This window comes from Tasmannia lanceolata, unplaced genomic scaffold, assembly GCF_043159265.1.
Source record: "Tasmannia lanceolata isolate RefF3 unplaced genomic scaffold, GAP_Taslan_0.1 ptg000044l, whole genome shotgun sequence".
Taxonomy (NCBI): domain Eukaryota; kingdom Viridiplantae; phylum Streptophyta; class Magnoliopsida; order Canellales; family Winteraceae; genus Tasmannia; species Tasmannia lanceolata.
In genome coordinates, this window is record NW_027518721.1 from 23,100,239 (window position 1) to 23,122,705 (window position 22,467).

Here is a 22,467-nt window from a genome sequence, read left to right on the forward strand (position 1 = left end):
TAATGTTCGTGACGTACACGCAAGCTGGTTATAAGATTATTCCTTGATGTAATAGGATCAAGAAATGCACACGCAGGTCGGCACGCGAAAGGGTATTTCGGTAGTATCGTGATGTAGTGGCATTAATATATAAGCGGGTTGTGAGATTTTGTGAGCTTTCTTGACCAAGGAAAGGAGAGTTGTGTTATCCTGAACCAAAATAGTGAAACTCTTCTCCCGTGTGCACAAGGACACTTCCGAACCACGTAAATCTCGTGTTCTTGTTTTTGTGATTGTGTTTCTTGCATCTCTTCTTATTGCTTGTTGCACATTGTGTTTGATCCTATTTTAAGGGATTAAAGATCTCTCGGTTTTCTACTAGAAGAATACTATGATATTCTAAGAAGTAAAGGGGATGAACTAGATTTTTGTAGGCGATTGCACCATTCGCAAGTACATGCATGACATGAGAATGACACATAAAACATATTGTGATTGCAAGAAGAAGTTTTAATAATTTGATAGGGACGCACACTTCCCACTCTAACGGTTGTTAATTATATTTCTCAAATCTATAGAACACCTCTGATTATTCATCAAGAGGCTCCCTATCTAAATATAAATATTTCTCTTACAAGCCCATTTTGTAGAAGAGTCCTCTTAGGATAGAAACTCCCTTTTGAGTTGTAGAGAATCATGATAAGTTTTGACTTTTCCTTCGGCATGTTCTAGTGAGGGGTTAGGACCCTCCTCAACCCAAGGCTCTGATCAGGTTGGGTTAGGGTTGAGGGAATGCTACCTCGGGTTGGGCTAGGGTTGTCGTCAACCCGACCCAAGTCTGCTCGAGTTGCACTCCTAGATGGGAATGCTATACAGCTATTCATCGGCTTCATTGGGTAGTGTTAGAGAGGATGTATGCATTGGTGTAACCCCATTCCTTATTTCTTATTATTTCTTTCATTGTCTTGTCCCTTCATTAAGGATAGTAATCTCTACAATCGTAACAGTGACATGTCTCATAAGGGCCAAGGCAGGGGCATGTGTTTGTGCCTGTACCTTTATAACAGAATCAAAACAATTTTGTTTTTTTTCCCTTATATGCTTGATATTTATTGGGGCAATCTTTAGTGCATGTCTTACTGGAAAACGATTAAATTAAAATCTTTCAAATACCTATTTAGGATCTTGGTAACTTGGTGTGCATTGACATCTTCCTCACTATTGGAACCTATTTATAATTTACTTGCATTTTGCATTTTTTAGAAGGATGACATTTTATCTTGTTTTTGTTGGAATGGAGCATCAATATTGGTCCCTTTATGTTAGATGGTAAATTATTAGGGTCTCGTATTGCCACCCTTGGAAACAACATTCATTTGAATTTATGTTGTATGTACAGAGCTGAAGGTATATATAATAGGAGAAAACAATCATAAATTTAAACCCCAAATTCTTTACAATGATCTATTCGTTCATATGCATTTTTCATGTCTATTGTTACTTCTATTTTTTTCCTTCCCCAAAAGAATGCAAATTCATTAGGAAACCCAAAGATAAATAGGAACCAAGGTGCATAGGCTAAAGCAGTAGTCCTTAGCAACACCGTCCCAATAAGGTGTTAAACGGTCATGGTTTACCCCTTTATTGGCTCAGTTGTTGGCTATGAGGCTACCATAGTAACTTCTTAGTGGATTGGGAAGGGGTGAATAAGAAACCCTCCATGATGTTGAAGATATCTGCCCATTCTGTCGGCTAGGAGGATTTGGGCTCTAAACCCAAGTGGTCTCTTCTTGGTCCAATCCTTCTTTGCTTTGCTTATCTAACGGCCCCCCCCCAGCCGTGTTGTCAATGGTCCAAGGTGTGGCCCTCATGTCCCATCCCAAAAGTCCAATGTCTTTGTTGGAAAGTGGCACTTGAGAAGGTTAACTCCATTTACATTCTTACGTGGAAGAGTTGGTTCATGATTAATCGATGCATTCTTGGCAAAAACGAAGAGTCATGTAACCACTTTATCATTCATTATGTGATAGCTTGGGTTCTGTGGTACCAGATCATAAGGCTCTCCAACATCTCTTGGGTGCTTACTTCATTCTTTAAGCTCCTTGAAGGATGGTGTTGTCCGCATCTTGGGTCCAAAGGATGCATATAATGGATTCCCCACCCTTTTGTAGTTGCTTGGGTTCTTTGGATGAACCAAAACAAAAATACTTAAGGGGGGAAGGAGTGAAAGCACTATTTAATTCGAAATTAATGCGGAACTGGTGATTAGAATCAAAGATCACGAATCCCTCTAGCTTTGGCAAGCGACGAACACGATCTCCGCTACGCTACGAACATGATAAGGGAGATCTTCTAATCTTGAGAAGACCTTAGGGCTCGATCAATGGAATCGTAGGCACAATTTTCCTCTCAGATTAGGGACCCTCTTTATGATGGAACTTTGCTATAACGTATGAGTGTTGTTCCCATCAAACGCAACCCATATTTATAGACTTTCGGATCACAAGAGTTTGTGTCCTTCTACACCTCTAACACGAATGTGTTTTAGAGTTTCAAAACACTTGGGCCTTAACTCTTAAGACTCCCACTGTGATTACAACACAAAGTGAATAAGGGAAGCCAACGTTTTCTCTAAAGTAGGGTCCCACCATTGTGGGCCACACCATAAAACGCCAGCATTCTCCCATTTGGTCCACATTGGTATATTCACAAAGTAACTTAGAGTCTTAAGATAATTATTTTAAAAACTTTATGGCCATTATTTTGGAAAAACATCAATCCCAAATATCTTTAACTCAGACTTTATTGTACACCCTTATAGTATGTCTCAAATATACGAATCATAGCGGTATACACCTCCAACCGGAAATGTTACCTTCTATGTATCACATACACCGATTCACACTAATGTACACTTTATGTGGGGTTTAAAACTTTATTGAATAAGCCCACAAATGCTTATTTAGGTCCAACTTTATCTGTCCTAATGGACAGTCCATCTTATTAAACCTAGATGTATATACACTTTATATAAGACAGAATATATATAAAAACATATGAACAGAATCATCAACTTTATGTTGCAACCAAAAGTGACATATGTAACTAAGCACCAAATACAATATAATAGTCCCACATCGGAAGCGGAGAGAGAAAGTTCCTAGGTTATATGTGTAGACCCCCGTTCCCTATGTAGACAGGTTTCTGCGGGAAAAACAAAACCGGGGAGGGTTGCGGCCTAGAACCGGACAATATCTACATGGATAGTCGAGGCGTTACAAATATGGTATCAGAGTTGTACCTCCTCTAGTACGATGTGCCAGCGAGGACGCTGGCCCCTTTAAGGGGGGTGGATTATAATAGTCCCACATCAAAAGCGGAGAGAGAAAGTTCCTGGGTTATATGTGTAGACCCCCATTCCCTGTGTAGATGCATTTTCTGCGGGAAAAACAAAACCAGGGAGGGTTGCGGCCTAGAACCGGGCAATATCTAGATGGATGGTCGGGGCGTTACATACTATAAGACCCATACGATCCACATACAACTTAGGCGAAAATCTTTTAGTCAGGGGATCAACTGTCAACTGTAAAGTAGAATGTGCTTAGTAGCCACTCAATGATTCATAAAATTCTTTCTAACCTTAAGGAACTCCATGTCAGATACGAATATCGTAGCGGAATAATCACAATAAATCACTAACGACTTGAAGATGGAAACCATAATCCTAAGCCCTGTGATTAAATTCCACAACCATAACGCCTGCATAGTTACCTTATAGCACGCAATAAACTTTGCCTCCATAGTGGAAAAAGCTATCTATTTTGCTTTATGCTTTTCCACTAAATGGTGCCTCCTTCAAGTAGGAAGATATACCCCAATATCAACTTCATAGTTTAAGACACCTAGCAAAGTCCGAAACTGCATATCCGATCGCTTCCAAGTGATCCGATCATCTGTATGTAAGCATGTAATCCTTCGTACCCTGAAGGTACCATAAACCTTATTTGCAGCTATCTAATGATCCATCCCAGAACTATTTTGGTATCTCCCTAGCATCCTTACAGCGTATCTAATGTCTGGTCTAACATAGCCCTGTGCACATGTCAGCTGTCAACCGCTGAAGCATAGGAATATTACTCATCTGTTCCTTTTCCAAATCATTCCTTTTGGGATTATGACTCACTGAGTTTATCACCTTTAAGGATAGATGCTCCACTTAGTGAACAGTTCCGCATCCTAAAACTTTCCAAAATTTTGTTAATGTAGGCCTTTTGAGATAGTCTTAAGATACCTTTAGATCTACTTCTATGAATCTCAATGCCAATGACATGTGAGGCTTCACCCATATCCTTCATATTAAAGTTTTGAGTTAGGAACTGTTTCACCTCATTTAGCATTCCCAATTATTAGCAGCGAGCAAAATCATCTACAGATAGGACCAACAGATAAAATTCACTCCCACTGACTTTAAGATTGTTCAATCACGTCAGAAAACTTAAGGTACCAATACGGGAGGCCTGCTTTAGTCCTTATATAGATTTCTTTAATTTGCAAACTTTATGACTACTACTTTTTGAATGAAACCCTTCAAGCTGATTCATGTAAGTCATCGGTTCAAATCCGATAAAGGGCTTTTTCACGAAGCTCCAGTCTTAGTCTTCATTTTTTCAGCGGAGAATAGAAATAGAGATATTTTTTTATTTGTAAGAAAAAAACCTTGTGGAATGAGTTATCATTCTAATGAGTTATAGAATGAGTTATAGGTATAAAGTTGAACATTTGTTCATTAGAATGAAAATGCATTATGATAATTAAGTAATCGCACTTACACTTATTAGTAGGACTACTATGTCACTACAGGCTATACTTTTCCCCATGTTTCATTATTCATATTTTTTTTGTACTGGGACATAGATATTTCTAGATACCCAATCCCGATTATGAATCACCAAACCAAAGTATTCCTACTTCTCCATTGCTCCAATCAAATCCATCGGAAAAATAAAAAATCAAGAAAATAAAAAGTGGACCTGACCCATTGAATGATGACTATATCAGCTATTCTGATATTCAAATTCGATAGAGATGAAATTGTAGCAGTGGAAACGGACTTTTTTTATATTTCCTTCGTTTCAACCCCACAAGAATTTGTTGATATTTCCGATTGAATCTTCTTGTTACTACTCTTCCTCTAACTTACCGTTGAGAAAGGTGGTTTTCACATTCATTTGATGTAACTCTAAATCAAAATGAACTACAAGGGCCATTATTATCCTTACGCAATCCTTTTTTTTCAAAACTGATGAAAAAGTCTCATGATAATCTTCGCCCTCCTTTTGAGTGAATTATTTAGCTAGAAGTCTCGCTTTATATCATTCGATATTGCTGGCAAAGTCTCTTTTTATCTTATAGACCCACTTACAACCAATGGCTTTAGCCCCTTTAGGCAATTCGACAAGATTCCAGACTCGGTTACTTTCCTTAGACTCCAATTCAACTTTTATGGCTTCATGCCATAGATTAGAGTCCTCACCACTCATAGTTTGTGAAAACGTCAAAGGATCTCCATCATTCGGACACTCTTGGTCAACTTCCTGAAGATACACAATATAATCTGAAGAGATAGCCGGTCTCCTTATTCCCACTACATCCTCCACTTCTTTTGCATTCTAGTTAGCGTTTTCAATGACAACATCCTCTTCGGGTGGCAAATCATCTATTGGTCCATCCTCCATAACCACATCATGTGGAGGGCCGTGAATTTCGACCAATTGATCATGAGGTGCAGAAATAGTAATTGGAATTCGCACTTCCTTGAAAACTAAGTTTCGAGGTGGTTCACTCCCACTGTTGTCACCTTCCTCAAGAAAGACAGTGTTCTTTCCTTCAACAAACTTAGTAGTATGATTAGGACAGTAAAACTTATAACCTTTAAACCCTTCAACGTAGCCAATAAAATAGCCACTACGGTCTTTAGGTCCAATTTTCTCTCATGTGGATTGAACACTTTAACCTTACCTGGACAGCTCCATATTCATAATTGTTTTAAATCCGGTTTTCAATCTTTCCACAAATCGAATGGACTTTTAGGAACTGCTTTACTGGAAACCCTATTTAAAACATACATGGTTGTCTTTAAGGCTTCGCTCCACAAATTTAATGAGAGGGTTGAATGGCTAATCATACTCCTAACCATATCCATTAGAGAGCGATTCCTCCTTTCAGCCACACCATTTTGTTGTGGTGTTCCCGGCATGAGCAATAATGCCTCTTCCTTTAGGAATTCCGCTAATGGACCTGGCCTTTGTCCCATTTCAGTGTATCTACCGTAATATTCGCCTCCTCTATCTGATCTAACGATCTTTAGTTTCTTTCCAGATTATCTCTGTACTTCTGCTTTGTAAACCTTAAAGGCACTTAATGCCTCACTCTTTTCAAAGAGAAGATAGAGATACATATATCTCGTATGATCGTCGATAAAAGAGATAAAATACTTTTGACCATTCACACAAGGAGTCGAAACGACCCAAAAATGTCTCTATGTATGATCTTTAATTTTTCTGAACTCCTCTTGGCACCCTTCTTGGTCTTGTTTAGCAGTCCACACAAGTTCCAAAATCAGCAAAATTAAGAGTCTCTAGGACCCTATCTTTTACCAACCTTTTAATACGCTCTATGGAGAAGTGACCTAATCTCCTGTGCCATAATGTAGAGGAATCCACGCTCTCATGACCACGTTTAATGCCAACACAATCTTGAACAGTTAGGATATTTTAAGGAAAAATATTTAAGCTCAAACGATGTTAGGCGATCAATCACGGTACCATTATCAATAACAGAATCTTTAATTATATCAAAGAAAGAAGAATGGAAATTAAAATTCAAATCATGGTCCAAAAGTCTAAAACAAATAAAGGTATGTAAAAGGTCTTGTAAAACAAATCATGTAGATGGCTCAAGCTGGTAGGTCCCTATATCTTCCACCCGTGAGCGTTTATAGTTTCTTGAGAAGATAAACTACTCATTTTCCGTCGGTGTGGTATGACTAACTAATCCTTATAAGGTGTTGTTAACATGGATTGAAAAACCGGAGTCAATCCACCACGTGTCATTTTGAACATAAGCTATAGCAGATTCATATAAGCGAAATGAGATTATCTCGCTTTTGAGTCACTTTACGTACTTGAGGCAGTCTTCCTTTACGTGTCCCTTCTTTCTGCAGAAGAAGCACTTTACTTGAGTATCCTTAGCCTCAATTTGGTTAACTGGCGGTTTCTTTGACTTCTTCTCTATGGGAACACTTTTGCCAATCCTTCTTAGGTTCTTTCCTTAAATGACAAGATTGACTGTTTCCAGCTTCTCTTGTCTCAGCCTCCCTTCCTCCTGTACGCACATGGTCAGAAGTTTGTTGAGAGGCCATTTGCTCTCATAAATATTGTAGCCAATCTTGAATTGACTGTATTTTATAAGGAGGGAGTTGAGGATAAAGAATCACCAAGAATGACTCAGAAATCTCAATTTCAGGGCCTGCAGTTGCGCAACAATTTCCATGATATACTCTCACTCCTTTATCCGCAGTGTGCTTCAGAGATACGAGTTTGCTCATAAGGGTAGCAGCCAATACCTTATCTTAATTGACAAACTGTTCTTGAACAGCTTCCATAAACTCTTTGGCATTGGTGGTCTTAGGGAGAGATGTACTGATGTTTTGAGCAATGTGGCTCTGAATGAGCAACAAGCTTAAGCGGTTCAATCTCTCCTACTCTTTATGGAGGTCCTTCTCATCTTGCATACTCTCATCTGTAGGAGTGGGTGGCTCATACATTCTGAGAGCAAGTTTAATGTCCATCCAACCTAAAATGAGCATAACCCTATCCTTCCACTCAGAAAATTATTCCCAGTATGGAAAGAGATCCTAATAGATTCAGAATACAAAATATTGACTCGCTAGCTACAAAATATAAAAGACAAACACATGCTTACTACGTGCTAAATTCCAATTAGGCCATAATACTAGAATGCCAACCCATATTGACATTTCCGGTTGTAAATGCATTGCATCATTGTAACTCTCCTGTGGGACGAGCTACAACACACATTAGATTTACCCTTAGTAATCGTACTGATCAATCAAATTAAAATTTGGTCTCTTCTCCATACCTGTGGGCCTAGGATAAGAACCTTCATCTAACCTAATTGATCTTACGATTCCAATCGATTTACAATACACAATCGCCTTCCTGTGGGCCAAGCGACCATGCATTATAAAGCCATTGGAATCTTAGATACCATTAGAGCAAAGCAACTGAAAAGTTGCACTTTATGTGTCAATGGGCACTATAAATGCACCACTTGTCACCGGTATCCTCATAGTCATAGGATGTTGTGGCCCTCCCAGACTAATCGAATACCTCTTTATAATGGTATCTTTGTGAGTATGACTGTTCTTTATGTCATATTTCAACATTTTACTTTATGGGGAATGATTAACATAATTGCAAACATCCAATACTACTGAAAGAATTGCATACAACAACCACAATTGAATTTAAAGAAATATGCTAAATTGAAACTTAAGCAAAAAATACTTTAAATTCAGATTTTATAATTTTAGGCAATTATTAACTTTATTGTAGAAGTTTTGGATTGTTTAGATTACCTTATGGAAAACCCAAATCATTTTCAAGAGCCTTTAGGCTGTACGCAAAATTGACCATGAACAACTTAAACCTCTTCAAAATTGAAATCCATTAATCCAATCAGTCTGAAATTGATACACATAGCACCTTAGGGTGATGGTAATATTCTAACAAAATTTGGAAGTGTTTCCCAAACCCTAGGGACAAAATCTGAAGCCCTTTTATAGAGTGAATAAAGAGAACAACAACATACTGATCTCGGATTATTCTGAAAACTATACCATTGCATCCGAAACGCCGAAAAACTTTAGGGTACATTTTAGAACTTTTTCTGTTTATGATCCTAAAACCAAGAAATGTTGGAATATCCAGTGCCCAAGAAAAGCGGAGATTCGCGGAAAAGCAACCTACAGGTCTCAGATTGTTCAGAAACTATTACCATTGCGTCTGGAACGCAGAGAAAAGGTAGGGTAAAGTTCCACACTTTTCCCAAATCTCAGATTTAAGGACCCAAAATTGGAGTCTGAAGTAAATTCGAGGAAGAGGACAAAATAAACTAAAGACAAAGAAAACATACACGCTAACTTTTTTTAAGACTCAAGACCTCACCATGATGTGGGCGGTGTCATGGTGATGCACCTAAACATACTTTTGCCCTTTTTCTTTATTTATATTTTCCTTTTGTATTATTATCTATTTTGTCCTCTACTATTGTGTGTGGGACGGTGACGCTTGGTGTGTTCCGCCCACGTCCTGGTTCCACACATCTTCTAGCTTCAAAACCCACTTTGAAAATAAAGTTCCTGGAAATTTTTGGGAGGTCACTGAAGACGATCCAACGGTCTGATTAACTCGCCATTTGGGCGGTCAACCTCGTCCGGTGGGCCGGCAATTCACTTATGCCTTCTGATTAGTGGTTGGAGATATTTAGTGTCGGATTTACATAATTGCAGAAAAAACCCAAAACTTTATTTTCTTCTGAAATTTTAACAGCGTCACTCCCAGAGTTTTCCAGAAACAATGACTTTATTTGTATCAAAATACATAGGATTCAAAACTACTTACTATTTAAAGTGAATTTATCACTGTTTCTTTATTCTGATTTATCAATGTTCATCCTACTCATTCAACAGTAGTGCTATAAGCATACACTTAGATTCGAAATTCAAAGAGACAAACATTGATAAACCAATCCAAACTTCAGAAATTGATTCAATCGCCACACTCAAAGGGCGGCTCTGATACCAACTGAAAGCTTTATTTAATTCGAAATTAATGTGGAACTTACCTCCGGCCATGGTGATTAGAATCAAAGATCTAGCTTTGGCGAGCGACGAACACGAACACGATCTCCGCTGCATTACGAACAAGATAAGAGAGATCTTCTAATCTTGAGACGACCTTAGGGCTCGATCGATGGAATCGCAGGCACAGTTTTCCTCCCAGATTAGGGACCCTCTTTATATTGGAACTTTGCTATAACATATGAGTGTTGTTCCCATCAAACGCAACCCATATTTATAGAATTTCGGGTCACAAGAGTTTGTGTCCTTCCACACCTCTAACACTAATGTGTTTTAGATTTTCAAAACACTTGGGACTTATCTCTTAAGACTCCCACTATGATTACTACACAAAGTGAATAAGGGAAGCCAACGTTTTCTCTAAAGTAGGTCCCACCAATGTGGGCCACACCATAGAACGCCAACAAGGAGAACACCATTCAGTGGATTGTTCAGAAGGTTAAGTGTCTTTTTGTCTTTGTGGTAGCGTGAAATCTGAGTTCAAAGGCTATTTCCTGCAAGATCTGTTTTGCAAATGGAACTGCGTCATATATGACAAAACTAGAAAAGAGAAGTTCAGACACAAGTGAAGCCCCACTTTCTTAAGCCAATATGCTTATGCTCTACTTTGATGGGGCTTCTTTTGGTGACTGAGCTCGAGGGAACATATGGCGTGATCGGGAACCACGTGTGAGCGCGCGCACTGGGGGTCGGGACCTTTTTTGTTTGTGGATCGATCTCTGCCCCTGCCCCTTTCCCAATCCCATGCTATTTGTTGTGTTTCTTTTCTTTTTGTAATAAAGATTATTTCTGCTCCTTCAAAAAAGATGTTGAGGAACTCAGAGTATGTGGAGCAGATACGGCTAATGTTGGCCACCCCAGAATAAAGAAGAGTAGTCTGATCCCAGACTTGCTTCGATGTAGGAAGAAGCATGAAGGGATCAGCAATATGAGAGGCCATACTCTGCCAAAGTAGTGTACAGACTAGGGCATCCTCCTATTCCTAGCATCTTATGTAGAATCAGTAAGAGGAGGAGGATCACGATGGATGATGTGGGCCTTTCCAAGAGCAACGATATAAGTCTCGACTGCAACCTTCCAATTCACATAGTTTGTCCCATCTAATTTGACAGTGGTCATCTATGGGAATGAACCATCCATAGTGACAGAAGAAGTCGAAGGAGAGGGTGTCGCACGGACTCCATGGGTCACGCCGGTAGATGGATTCTCAATAACAGGATCCATAACGACAAACAAGAAGAGATAAATGACAACCCTGACTATGTGGCTCAGAAAACAATGATAAATGAAAAGAGGGACAAACTAAATGAGGAAGAAAACCCTAAACACGGCTCCGACGAGAATATACACATGAAGTAAAGCACAATAAGGCATCCATAGGGAACAAATACGAAGCCATGAACAAGAGAAAAGGAAAAATGGATGGTACAATGGCAATCTAGTGCATTAGGGCTCTAGGAAAAATAGAAAAAGCTGCGAATGAATAGAAAATAGGCGATTTAAATGATGGTTAGGATTAGGGTTTTATGAACAAGTAGAATAGTGTGGCGGGGGAGGGGGTGCATAGGATAGAGGGTGCGATATTGATTTGGGAAAGGAAGAGAGGATGCAGCACTAATTTGGGGTTGGAGGAGGCGACACTATTCATGGTACTGTTCATGGGTAATATTCATGGTACTGTCACGGTGCTGTTCACGGCACTATTCACGGTACTGTTCACGGGTACTATTCATGGCACTATTCACAGTGTTGTTCACGAGTTATGGTTAGGGTTTTGGAAAGGATGGATTTGGGGTTAGGTTAGGGCTAGGGTTAGAGTTAGGGTTAGGGCTTTGGAGTGGAATTGTCGATCTTCAATCTGGAGCTTCGCTTAGGTTTGTGGCAGAGACGGGGATGGATTTGTCCGAGAGAGAGAGAGAGAGAGAGAGAGAGAGAGAGAGAGAGGGGCGGAGGCGAGGAGAGGAGAGGCGAACGTGGTACCTAGGGCATCGTAACCCTAGGGCTCTGATACCATGTTAGAGTGGAAATGAGAGAATGAGAAGAGTTAGAGACTAGCTCCCCTCCCTCATATTTATATATTAGAATTATATACAATGACTAAACTGCCCTCAGGCTTATTACATATGTCTAACACTATTTATTTCTATAACTCAGTTTGGCTTGTCATACACAACAATTTATGGTGTTCGGCAACATTGATCTAGCGGGACGCTATTGTCCTGCTCATTACCTCTTGTTCCACTGTGATCGGGAAATCATGCCATCGCTCAAACACCGTGATAAAAATATTCAGGGTGGGATTACCTGATCATTGGGAAACCAGAGGCAATCGTAGGATTGGTGGTTGCCACCAGATAAATGGGGTGATCACCATAATGTGCCGTGTGTATTATGGGTACATCGTGCTTAGGGCTGCAACAGGGTCGGGTTGGGTCGGGTTTTTCAAAACCCTAGCCCAACCCTGGATCCCATTATCTCGGCCCTGACCCGCCCTGACCCTAAATCAGGGCCGAAAAACCTCAACCCATGGCCCGCCCTACAGGGCTCAGTGTTGGCCCTGGCCCGCCCTGATTGGGCAGGGCCGGGCCGGGCCGGGCCGGCCCTAATTGACCCTAGTGCAAATACCTGTTAAGAGTGCCAAAAATAAAGCAACCACTTATCATATAGAACAAAATGATCAATAAACAGAGAAAGGGAACAAAATAAGACTATGAATTCAACAACAGGACGGGTAACAGAGACAATTAATAATAATAATCTAAAGAAACACCAATCCAAGATAACAGAAAACATTAGCAAAAGAAACATGCATAGATGGTTCAATTCTATAATAGAAAACTTAGGGTCGGGCCGGGTCAGGGTTCCCGAGGCATTAACCCAGAACCCAACCCGACCTGAGTCAGGGTCTAAAAAAATGAACCCTGACCCACTCTCAGGGTTGGAAAATCCAGCCCTGACCCTGTTCGGGCTCAGGGCGGGTCAGGGCTGACAGGGCCAAACTTGCACCCCTAGTCGTGCTTATGTGAAATGGTAACATGGCCATGACTTTGACGACTATTCTCATTTCTCAATTGAGAAATACTGGGTTCTTTTATTGTCGAAGAATGTAGTGTACATTTTCTTGATATATTTTGATCTTGAATCATTCACGACAACTTCCTTCCATTCTTAATGTGATTCTTGTGTTAATGCGATAAGCTTGGCTTTGAAATTTGAATTTCTTTCAAGTATCTTTGCATATATAATTAAGGCGCATCTCTTATCAACATTGTCTTTCAATGTTTTCTGGTTATGCCATAGCAAATCAGTACGCTAGCAGGAAACCTAGTTCCAAGTGCTTTTGTGTGGGAGGTTCTATTCACGATGGGCATTATTGGACTTGGCCTGTTTCTTTTTGCTTTACTCATTGGAAATATGCAGAACTTCCTTCAAGCCCTTGGGCGCAGGTGAGGGAGTTATTTGACAATAGTTTTTTAGTTTTAAATTCTGTGTTTTAATAGTGGAGTATGCAGCTACCCATTGATGGGCAAGGAATAATTACCAAGGGTTGGTTCTTTTGAATAAATATCAAGGGTTGGTTTTCAAAATTTTCAGATTTGATTAAAGATGTGCCTCCATCTTGAGATTGCTCTTCACAATAGCAAACACCACAACATTCATTCTTTTGCAGATCCATGCGTGCATGTGTTTCTTGGGAAAGGAACCCTTTGTCAATTTGGACATATTTTCAAGGTTCCAACACAAAATTTAAAAGATAAGATGCAGGAATAAGGGAGGTACAATTGTTAATACTAAATATTACAAAAATAAAAAATAAGTTTACAAAATTGGTGGAAACACAAAGTATGAGGAGATAAACTTGTGTCAATAAGTGTTTAAAAACTTGACTTTGACAAAAACTCATCCAAGATGGAACTGACTTGGGCTATTTAATGATTGATGCGGCAAGTTTTTTATTGATTCGAGTGAGTCAATGATGCTTTTGCTCAAATCAGTAGGGACAAAACCAAGTTGGCTTGGGCAAGTTAATGATTGCCTTAGGGAGTTTCTACACTGGTTTAACTGACCTTGGCCACTGTATTTATACACGGGGATAAGACATTTTACTTTTGAATGTTTCTTTTAAAAAAAAAAAAAATTTCTTGGAGGCGTGGTCACTTTTTGTTAAAACTATAGAGTTTTAAATATCTGTATTATAATTTAAGTAAAATATAGGGTAATTTTTTTTAAAAAAAATTTCCCTTTGGGAGACAGTCTCCTAGTACGAGAAACACACATATCTACCTCCTGGGGTGATACAACCGACCGATAGCGATGGGAAAGGCACCTGGCCACTTCAAATACTATATTGTACCTTCAAATACTATATTGTACAACTATTATGCGTTATATTACATGCTGGAGTTACGATTGGTAAAGTAGGATGCATGCAAACCACCTACCATTATATAAAACATGCTTTATGTGATGGCCTGAGTTAATATGCACTTATGCAGAGCAGAAAATGAATGTAAAGAAGCATCCTATGAGAGAAGGAAAAGATAACTTTGGGAAGAGCAAGGTCGGCAGGCACCCAGTACTACACTGGCTATAATCTGCCCATATTCTTTGATAAGAAGGTTTATTTTATAGGAGGAGATTTGATCCCAGCTTACCTACCAAAAAAAGTTTCATTTTTCTGTATATGTAAGAGGAACTTATAGGGCATTGGTAGCATAATCATAGTCCGAAGATTTTTCTATATATATCACTGATATGTTGTAAATGTTATCACCTATGCATTGAGATATATCAATGGTCTCCTGATGTTTTATTGTGATAAAGTGATTTGAAGTTCTTTTTTATGAATAATTAATTATATACCAATGCATTTATTTTCCAAATCTTGAAATGCAATGTGATGTAGGACCGGGAAAAGAAATAGAAGAAAGAGGAGAAAAGAGGAGAAGAATAGAAGAAGAAGAAGAAATTAGGGGAGAAGAGAAGAGGGTACTTGGGTTTTGCTTTGGGTTTCAAAAGGAGATGCTGAAGATGCTCCAGAAGGGACTGATTTGGGGAAAGGAGGGACTGATTTGGAAGGGGCTGTACAGGGTTTGTGCGTATCTGTTAAAGGGCTGAAAATAGGAATTCTTTTGGTGAAGTTTTGACAAGGTGTGGGAGCTGTTAAAAGAGGGGTTTCAATAGGCTTGAAGGGGGTGGCTAATAAAATCAGTTTTCGGGTGAGGGTTGAGGGTTTTCAGTAGGGTTTGAAGGAAAGGGCATGTCCTTAACAGGAGACTTGAGAATCGATGGGGAAAACAGGGGTTGAAGTATGGGTTTTAAGGGCTGAAATTTGATGATGTATGGGTTGCAAGGGGCTGTTAGGGGGGATGTTTCTGCAGGCTTTTAAAGGGGCTGATTGGAGAACGGTTCCGGGTGTGATTTACGGAAAGCAAAAGGTGATGCAAATATTAGGCCTAAATAAGTGGTATATTTGCCACTTAGTATTTTATTAGGGGTATTTTAGTCATTTGGTTATTTAGAGTTCTTATTTTAGTAGACTTCTTTAAGAGTTCATGTTTTAGTAGGTTACTATTTTCTAGGTTGTTAATTGCCTATTTATAGGCCTCTTTACAGCTTTATTGTGAACTTTGATGATTATTTGATATTGAATAAAGATTCTTCTCCTTCCAATTCTGGTTTTCTTCTTCTTCCTCTAATTTCTTTTCCCAGCCTACATCAATTGGGTATCAGAGCCAAAAGATCCAAGTTGTGTTAGTCGTCTATTGTTCACATCTGAGGCGCCGCGGTTAACACACCCCACAAAAGTTTCCTGCGAAACAGTTCAGTTACAAACAAAATCCAACCTATTAGCTTTTCCCTTTCATTATCAGCCGCACGATCCCCTCTAGAAATCAGCCAATAATCAGCCTGAAAATTTTATCCGATTGAACCCTTTTTATTTCACCCAAAAACAGCCAGCCACCTACCTGCAAAGTCCCTTTGCCCATCCACTCACCCTAACACACCTTTCACCAGAAATCCTAACGGCCACTAATTTTTGCTTTTCGAAACCCATCCTAAACCATCCAGTTCCTAATAAAACCAGTCATCTTCTACGTTGGTTCCTTAGTTTTAGGCACTCATTAGCAGCCCCTCTCAGTCCATCAAAACCACCTTTATTCGATACCCAAATACCACCCAAAGGCCAGTGAAACCCTCCTCGACTCAACACCCAACAGAACTTTTTTTATTTCCTTTTCCATCCATCTTATTCATCCACTTTGAAACCCTCCCATCGACCATCTTCAGCCCTATTTGGTCCCACCTTTCCTTCAACCTCCAGCATCATCAAGAGTGTGTTCAAATAAAAGTGTGTTGTGATTATTCAGGCCTCTCGGATCTTGGCTTGCCGTGAATAGTAAGGACTCTAAGGGACGGAGGATAACTTGCCCGGCAAGTTATCATAAACTGAAAAGCAAGTCACGTGTGATACTTTTGGGTTGCCACAAGTTGCACGGTGAGTTTCCAAAGTGGTTACATTTAGAGACACATATCTGAAAGTTTCTATTGCTCACCTTGTAAAGCTTCACACTTCTGAGGCAGATATCGTAGCAAATCCACGTGAGGCTTTTCCCTTGACGGAGTTGATCGAGCATCGTCCTGAGTCAGAGCCGAGTGACATGATTGTTGAGCCATTAGCTGAGACAGATGATCGCGAGCATATTACAGAGGATTGCCCTATATTTGCGCCGATTGATCAGATTGCCGAGACTTGTGCCGACACAGATGATCTTGTTCCGCAGATTGATCAAGAGGTCCATCAGCCTGACATCACTACCCCAGCTTCAGTCCTAGACGCTGATTTTATCATTGATTCTACTGAGCCTGATTAGACACCAGCGGATGACTTTCATGTTGATTCTCCTGCGCCTACTGAGCTACCAGTTGATGTTGATTATGTGGAGGATGTTCCCCGATTGGTACCACCCATAGCAGTTTTGCCGATCACGCCGATCCAGGATGAGTACGTTGCCATCTTCCCAGCTTCCCTGATTCTCACGAAATGCTTGTATTTTGATGATTTTACATGGATGCTTTCTTCCATATTCCGCCACCAGCCTTTCAGATCACTTTCATTGCTATCTCGAGCATTAGCCATCAGGATTGCTTCAGACAGATTGTGCCTCCTTCTGCTTCATTGGATTATTTTCATATTTGACCAAGGCGGACTAGAACTCGAGGGCGAGTTCTTTTCAACCGGGGGAGAATGATGCAAATATTAGGCCTAAATAAATGGCATATTTGCCACTTAGTATTTTATTAGGGGCATTTTAGTCATTTGGTTATTTATAGTTCTTATTTTAGTAGGCTTCTTTAAGAGTTCATGTTTAGTAGGTTACTATTTCCTTGGTTGTTAATTGCCTATTTATAGGCCTCTTTACAGCTTTATTGTGAATTTTGATGATTATTTGATATTGAATAAAGATTCTTCTCCCTCCCATGTCCTCTTCTTATGCCTTTTATATATGTATAATATATATATATATATATATATATATATATATGAGGAAACTGTTGGTGCGCTTAAGCGCCCAATCACATGGGTCCCACATTTTCTGTGGTGATCCAAACCATTCATTTGCAAGGTCCTATCGTAGATAGGGGGAGTACCAAAAATCAGCTCCATAGGATCATCCTAAACCCTCCATTTGTAGAGGACAAAACTGGGCAGATTTGTGGTTGGGTTAGGATGATTCTCCAAAAATGGATGGGTTAGGATGATTCTGTGGAGCTGATTTTTGGTACAACCCCCATCTACGATAGGACCTTGCAAATGAATGGTTTGGATCACCACAGAAAATGTGGAACCCATGTGATTGGGCGCTTAAGCGCACCATAAGGTTGGTGAGATTAAGCGCACCAACAGTTTCCTCTATATATATATATATGTGTGTGTGTGTGTGTGTGTACACACCCAGACACACCCAAAAACAAAAGAAGAACTAGGCCGGCGATAACTATTGTGTAATAATGCTGAACTAGGCTGTCTTATTTGTAGATTAAATACTAGTTGTTGCATGACTCATCATTTCAAATTGCTATGTTTTAGATTAAATAGCTGGGAGTTATTGTTCTTTCCTTTTTCCTATTCTTTTTTGTCTCTTTTTATCCAGTGCTTTCCATTGATACCCTGATTTGTTTCTCAAGGAGACTAGAAATGCAACTAAGGCTTCGTGATGTTGAACAGTGGATGAGCCATCGGCGATTGCCTGAAGATTTGAGGAGGTATATCTGTGTGTTTTCATTTGGAGACCTAATAAGGGGTTCTCATATTTTGTGTAGAATTTCCTTATTGTTTATTATGCTATGGTTTAGGTAGCTTAATAAGTTGTACTTGGTTTGTATTCACAAAGAATATAACTGTCATTATAGCACTTCAACATCAGACACTTGTTTTTTCCCAATTTTTTTTCTTTTGTCTCATATGCACGAGTGTTTTATTTCTCTAGAAGCTGTATGAACCATCATTTGTCACTCATTATTTTCCGTAAGGGAAGTGATATTCATATATTCTTTTGGGATAGAACACATATTATGTATCTCTTTCATCTATCTTTAATTAAAACAACATAATAACCTAATTGATTTCTCCCTATCAAGAATCTCAATTAAACTAGCTTATTACGTTCAACGTAAAGCATGAGTGAACATCCTTTTTTTTATAACTTTCTATGATCATGATCAACATGCTACAGAACTAAGGACAATATTGAATTTATTCCCCCACGAGCATTCTATCTTACCTTGATATAATTCTCCAAAACAATTTTTAAAGATTAGGCCTCGGACGAGAACTCAGGCAAGATAAAAAAGATTTGAATTGGTCAAGTCACTGATTGATGTGGTAAATCGGAAAATCAAAGAAGTTTCTCATTGACTTCGTAGGGCAAAAGTCAGACTCAGTTGAGAACTCGGCCAAGGTAAAACCAAGTTGACTCGGGCAAGTCAACGGTTGACTCAGGGAGTTTTATAACAGTGCTCCAAAGCAGATTAAACTACCAAATCTTATTTTCTCTTATTATGATGTTTCAAAAAGGTTTTGAAGAATTCAATAGTTTATATCACTCTCTCTTGGTGATTCAGGGTATGCCCTGAATTGCCCTAACTGATCCTATGTAATGATACTTGGGACTCCTGGTCCCTGTTGTAATCTTCATAGTATCAATGAAATATGTCATTTTTCAAAAAAAAAAAAAAGGTTTTGAAGAAAATTGTGCAGTTGTTTTGGTTGAAATTGGAGTGTACCATTCTCAGAGCAAATAGGTGAGGGCCGTGATAATGTGGTTGATGTCAGAAACATGGCTGATGATGTCGCCACAATGATGTCACTCACTTTTCCTCTTTGCGATGATGGCAGTATTCTATGAAGCTTGTCTACTCTTTTATTTCAGGTGGGAAATAAGAGCTAGTTTTGGGGTTTTCTTTGATAACAAGTTCAAAGAAAAGAAGAGACCAAATTATTTTGGGGAGAACTCATGAATGACTTACTATTAACTGAACGGTCTGAACCTAAATCCCACTAACATACATGTTTGCTAAAGTTGAGAGGATGGAATGCTCATTTATTTGTTGAGAATATAGGGCTGCTTTTTATCTTTTCATCATGGTGTTTTCTATTTGTTGATTTGTTTATATTAAATTGTTATGTAATCTAGTTAGATCTGTGAGTAGATCTCAATTGGGAAAGGATTTATTATGTAGAATTTGGTATCGGTTAAATGTTTATTGTCGAATATTCAACAATTTTATGTGTAGAGTATTTTGACCACAATATCAAACAACTTGTTACCTAATCTTTTCCTCTTTTGAGGTAATGTAGGCAAGTAAGACAATCAGAAAGGTATAATTGGTCTGTCTCTAGAGGTGTCAATGAAGAAATGCTGCTAGTGAATTTGCCAGAAGACCTACAAAGAGAAATACGTCGTCATCTCTTTAAATTTGTCAAGAAGGTGAGCTTTAAATCATTATTGTTCCAAATTCTACTATAGTAATGGAAATAACAAAATTGTTTGTGTAGTATATTATTCTTGATGATAGAATGTTTCTTCCTTTGCTTTTATTTCTCTTACGTCTTTTTTTTCTAAATGTAGCTTGTGTTATGGGCACAAGATGTTTTGATTGGTTGACTATGGGATGCATAAACATCATAAGAATCTTCATTAGACACTAGCAACGAAGATTCATTTAGAAGTATTCGTTCTCACCCTTCATGTCGCTCCCACTCCTGCAACTTGCATCACATAAATAACTAATAGCGACTCTTGAATAAATCAAACTTCACTTTTGAGCAACTATATGTTGGAAGTACCTGGTCTTAAATCTACTCATATTTTATGTAGTTGTACTTTCGATGAAAACTTCTGACAAAGTAAAATTTTCTAACTTTGTGACCATGATTTGGGGAGAAACGGTGAGGAAAGACTTGAGGGCTAGGAACATAACAAAGAACATGACCTTGGATAGGATGGAATGGAAGAAAATGATCCATGTAGACGAACCCAACTAGTGTCAGGAGTAGACTTAGTCCAAGTAGATCCTTTCACCTTCTTCATGAAAATTTTCTAAAGGATTCATTAGCCGACCCCAAACTAGTTTGGGACAAAGGCTTTGTTGAGTTGAGTTGAGTTGTAGTTGTGACCATGATTTAATTTTCCACCGAAACTGGCATGAAACAACCGAAGTGTTTCCGAAACCATATGTTAGCGGTATACTATATTAGTGTGTGTTACATAATTATATTTATATGAATTACATGTGAAATGTGGTATTTACTGAATTATCAGAAATGCGTGACAACGCATATCACTAAGTGTTTGATGTTGTTAAACCATTATGGATGACTGTCTTGCTTATGTGATGGTTTTAAGCGTATACGTGTGCCTATTCTAGCATTTCTTAAGTTTGCTCTCAAAATTCTATCATTTTCATATATTTCCATACATTCATTGATCTTACAGGATTTCCATCGAAATTTCCAACCAACACCGAAACATTTCATTTCTGTGGAATTTAAAACCAAGCGTGGGATTGGGCTTTTTGGATAACTATTCATCATCTTTTAAATGACGAAAATGCCTCTGCATCATTGGTTTGGCCTCGGACTATTATTTCCTCTTCAAAAAGTATTAAGTTCACAAGTTCTCCATAATTAAAAGCCCTCCCTTAACTAACGATTTGTTGTTATCTCAAATGATGAGAGTGAAAAATGACTTATACCACATTGTACGTTGGGATTACAATTTGACGCATCTTCCAAATGTCTGGCCTTGAGGCACATGCTTGCAATTGTAGTAGTAAATTAATATTAGTTATACATCATATTCTATTTGATATGGCCACACAAGGTTAGATAGAATTAAAAATGAAGACATCCGTAAAAAGGTGGGACTGGCACCAATTGAGGAGAAGATGAGAGAGCATCGCTTAAGATGGTTTTGGCATATCCAACGTAGGCCTTTGGATGCTCCAGTGAGAAGAAGTGACTCGTGCCAAGTTGATGGAGTAAAAAGAGGAAGGGGCAGACCGAAAACAACTTGGGTAGAAACAGTGAGGAAAGACTTGATGGCTAGGAACATAATAGAGAACATGACCTTGGATAGGAGAGAATGGAAGAAAATGAGCCATGTAGACGAACCCAACTAGTGTCAGGATTAGACTTAGTCAATTTGAGCCGGGTAGACTCTTTCACTTTCTTCATGAAAATTTTCTAAAGAATTCATTAGCTGACCCCAACTAGTTTGGGACAAAGGCTTAGTTAGGTTGAGTTGAGTTGAGTATACATCATATTCTATTTGGGTCTTCATGGAGGCTTACAATGTGCTCCTGGCATTGGGGCTTATGCTTCCTTTGTTCCTATTCTCACTTTGGCTCAGCTCATCATTCTTAGTTATGTCTGCATGAGTTAAAGTGTTTCTCTTCCAAGGATTAATCCGTGAATCTATAGTCAACTAAACAAACCAAAGCAATAATTGGGGTTGAATACTATAGTGTACAAATCATGAAGCTCATAACCAGAATCTATATTAGTTTGGTGTTATTTTTAGTTTATCTTGATTGCATTAAGAACCCAAGACTGTTTATTTTGCAGGTGCGCATTTTTACCCTAATGGATGCACCCATCTTGGATGCCATATGTGAAAGATTAAGACAAAAATTGTACATAGGAGGAAGCAAAATTCTGTATCGAGGAGGTCCTATTGAGAAGATGGTCTTTGTTGTACGTGGTAAGATGGAAAGTGATGAAGGAAATGGAAATATAGCCCCCTTATCAGAAGGAGATGTTTGTGGTGAGGAGCTTCTCACGCGGTGTCTTGACCATTCATCAGTGAATAAAGGTACACGTCTGATTCCAGATTGTCTGTTTGCCTTTATTTGTGCTTACTTTAAGTAAGAACTAATCTAGAAATGAAATTTAATCCTTCATGTCTCCAAAGGCTTAGGATCAAGGAAAGTTATTTCACAGTTTGATTAACTCTTCATTGTTTATAGTTATTTGTGTGCTT

General features: G+C 38.9%; 1 protein-coding gene and 1 long non-coding RNA gene across 2 annotated transcripts in view; both read left to right on the top strand.

Moving 5' to 3' along the window:
• Positions 1-22,467, top strand: part of LOC143863696 (putative cyclic nucleotide-gated ion channel 20, chloroplastic) — a 37,835-nt gene that overhangs the window by 13,455 nt on the left and 1,913 nt on the right. The window contains exons 8-11 of the mRNA XM_077374452.1: positions 13,223-13,368; positions 18,113-18,190; positions 19,785-19,914; positions 22,053-22,299. Of these exons, the coding sequence (XP_077230567.1) occupies positions 13,223-13,368; positions 18,113-18,190; positions 19,785-19,914; positions 22,053-22,299 (601 nt within the window). The remainder of the gene's footprint in view (positions 1-13,222; positions 13,369-18,112; positions 18,191-19,784; positions 19,915-22,052; positions 22,300-22,467) is intronic.
• LOC143863697 (uncharacterized) lies at positions 13,375-17,411 on the top strand. Its single transcript, XR_013240945.1, has 3 exons — positions 13,375-15,360; positions 15,635-16,421; positions 16,508-17,411. It is a non-coding gene; the product is annotated as an uncharacterized LOC143863697 (long non-coding RNA).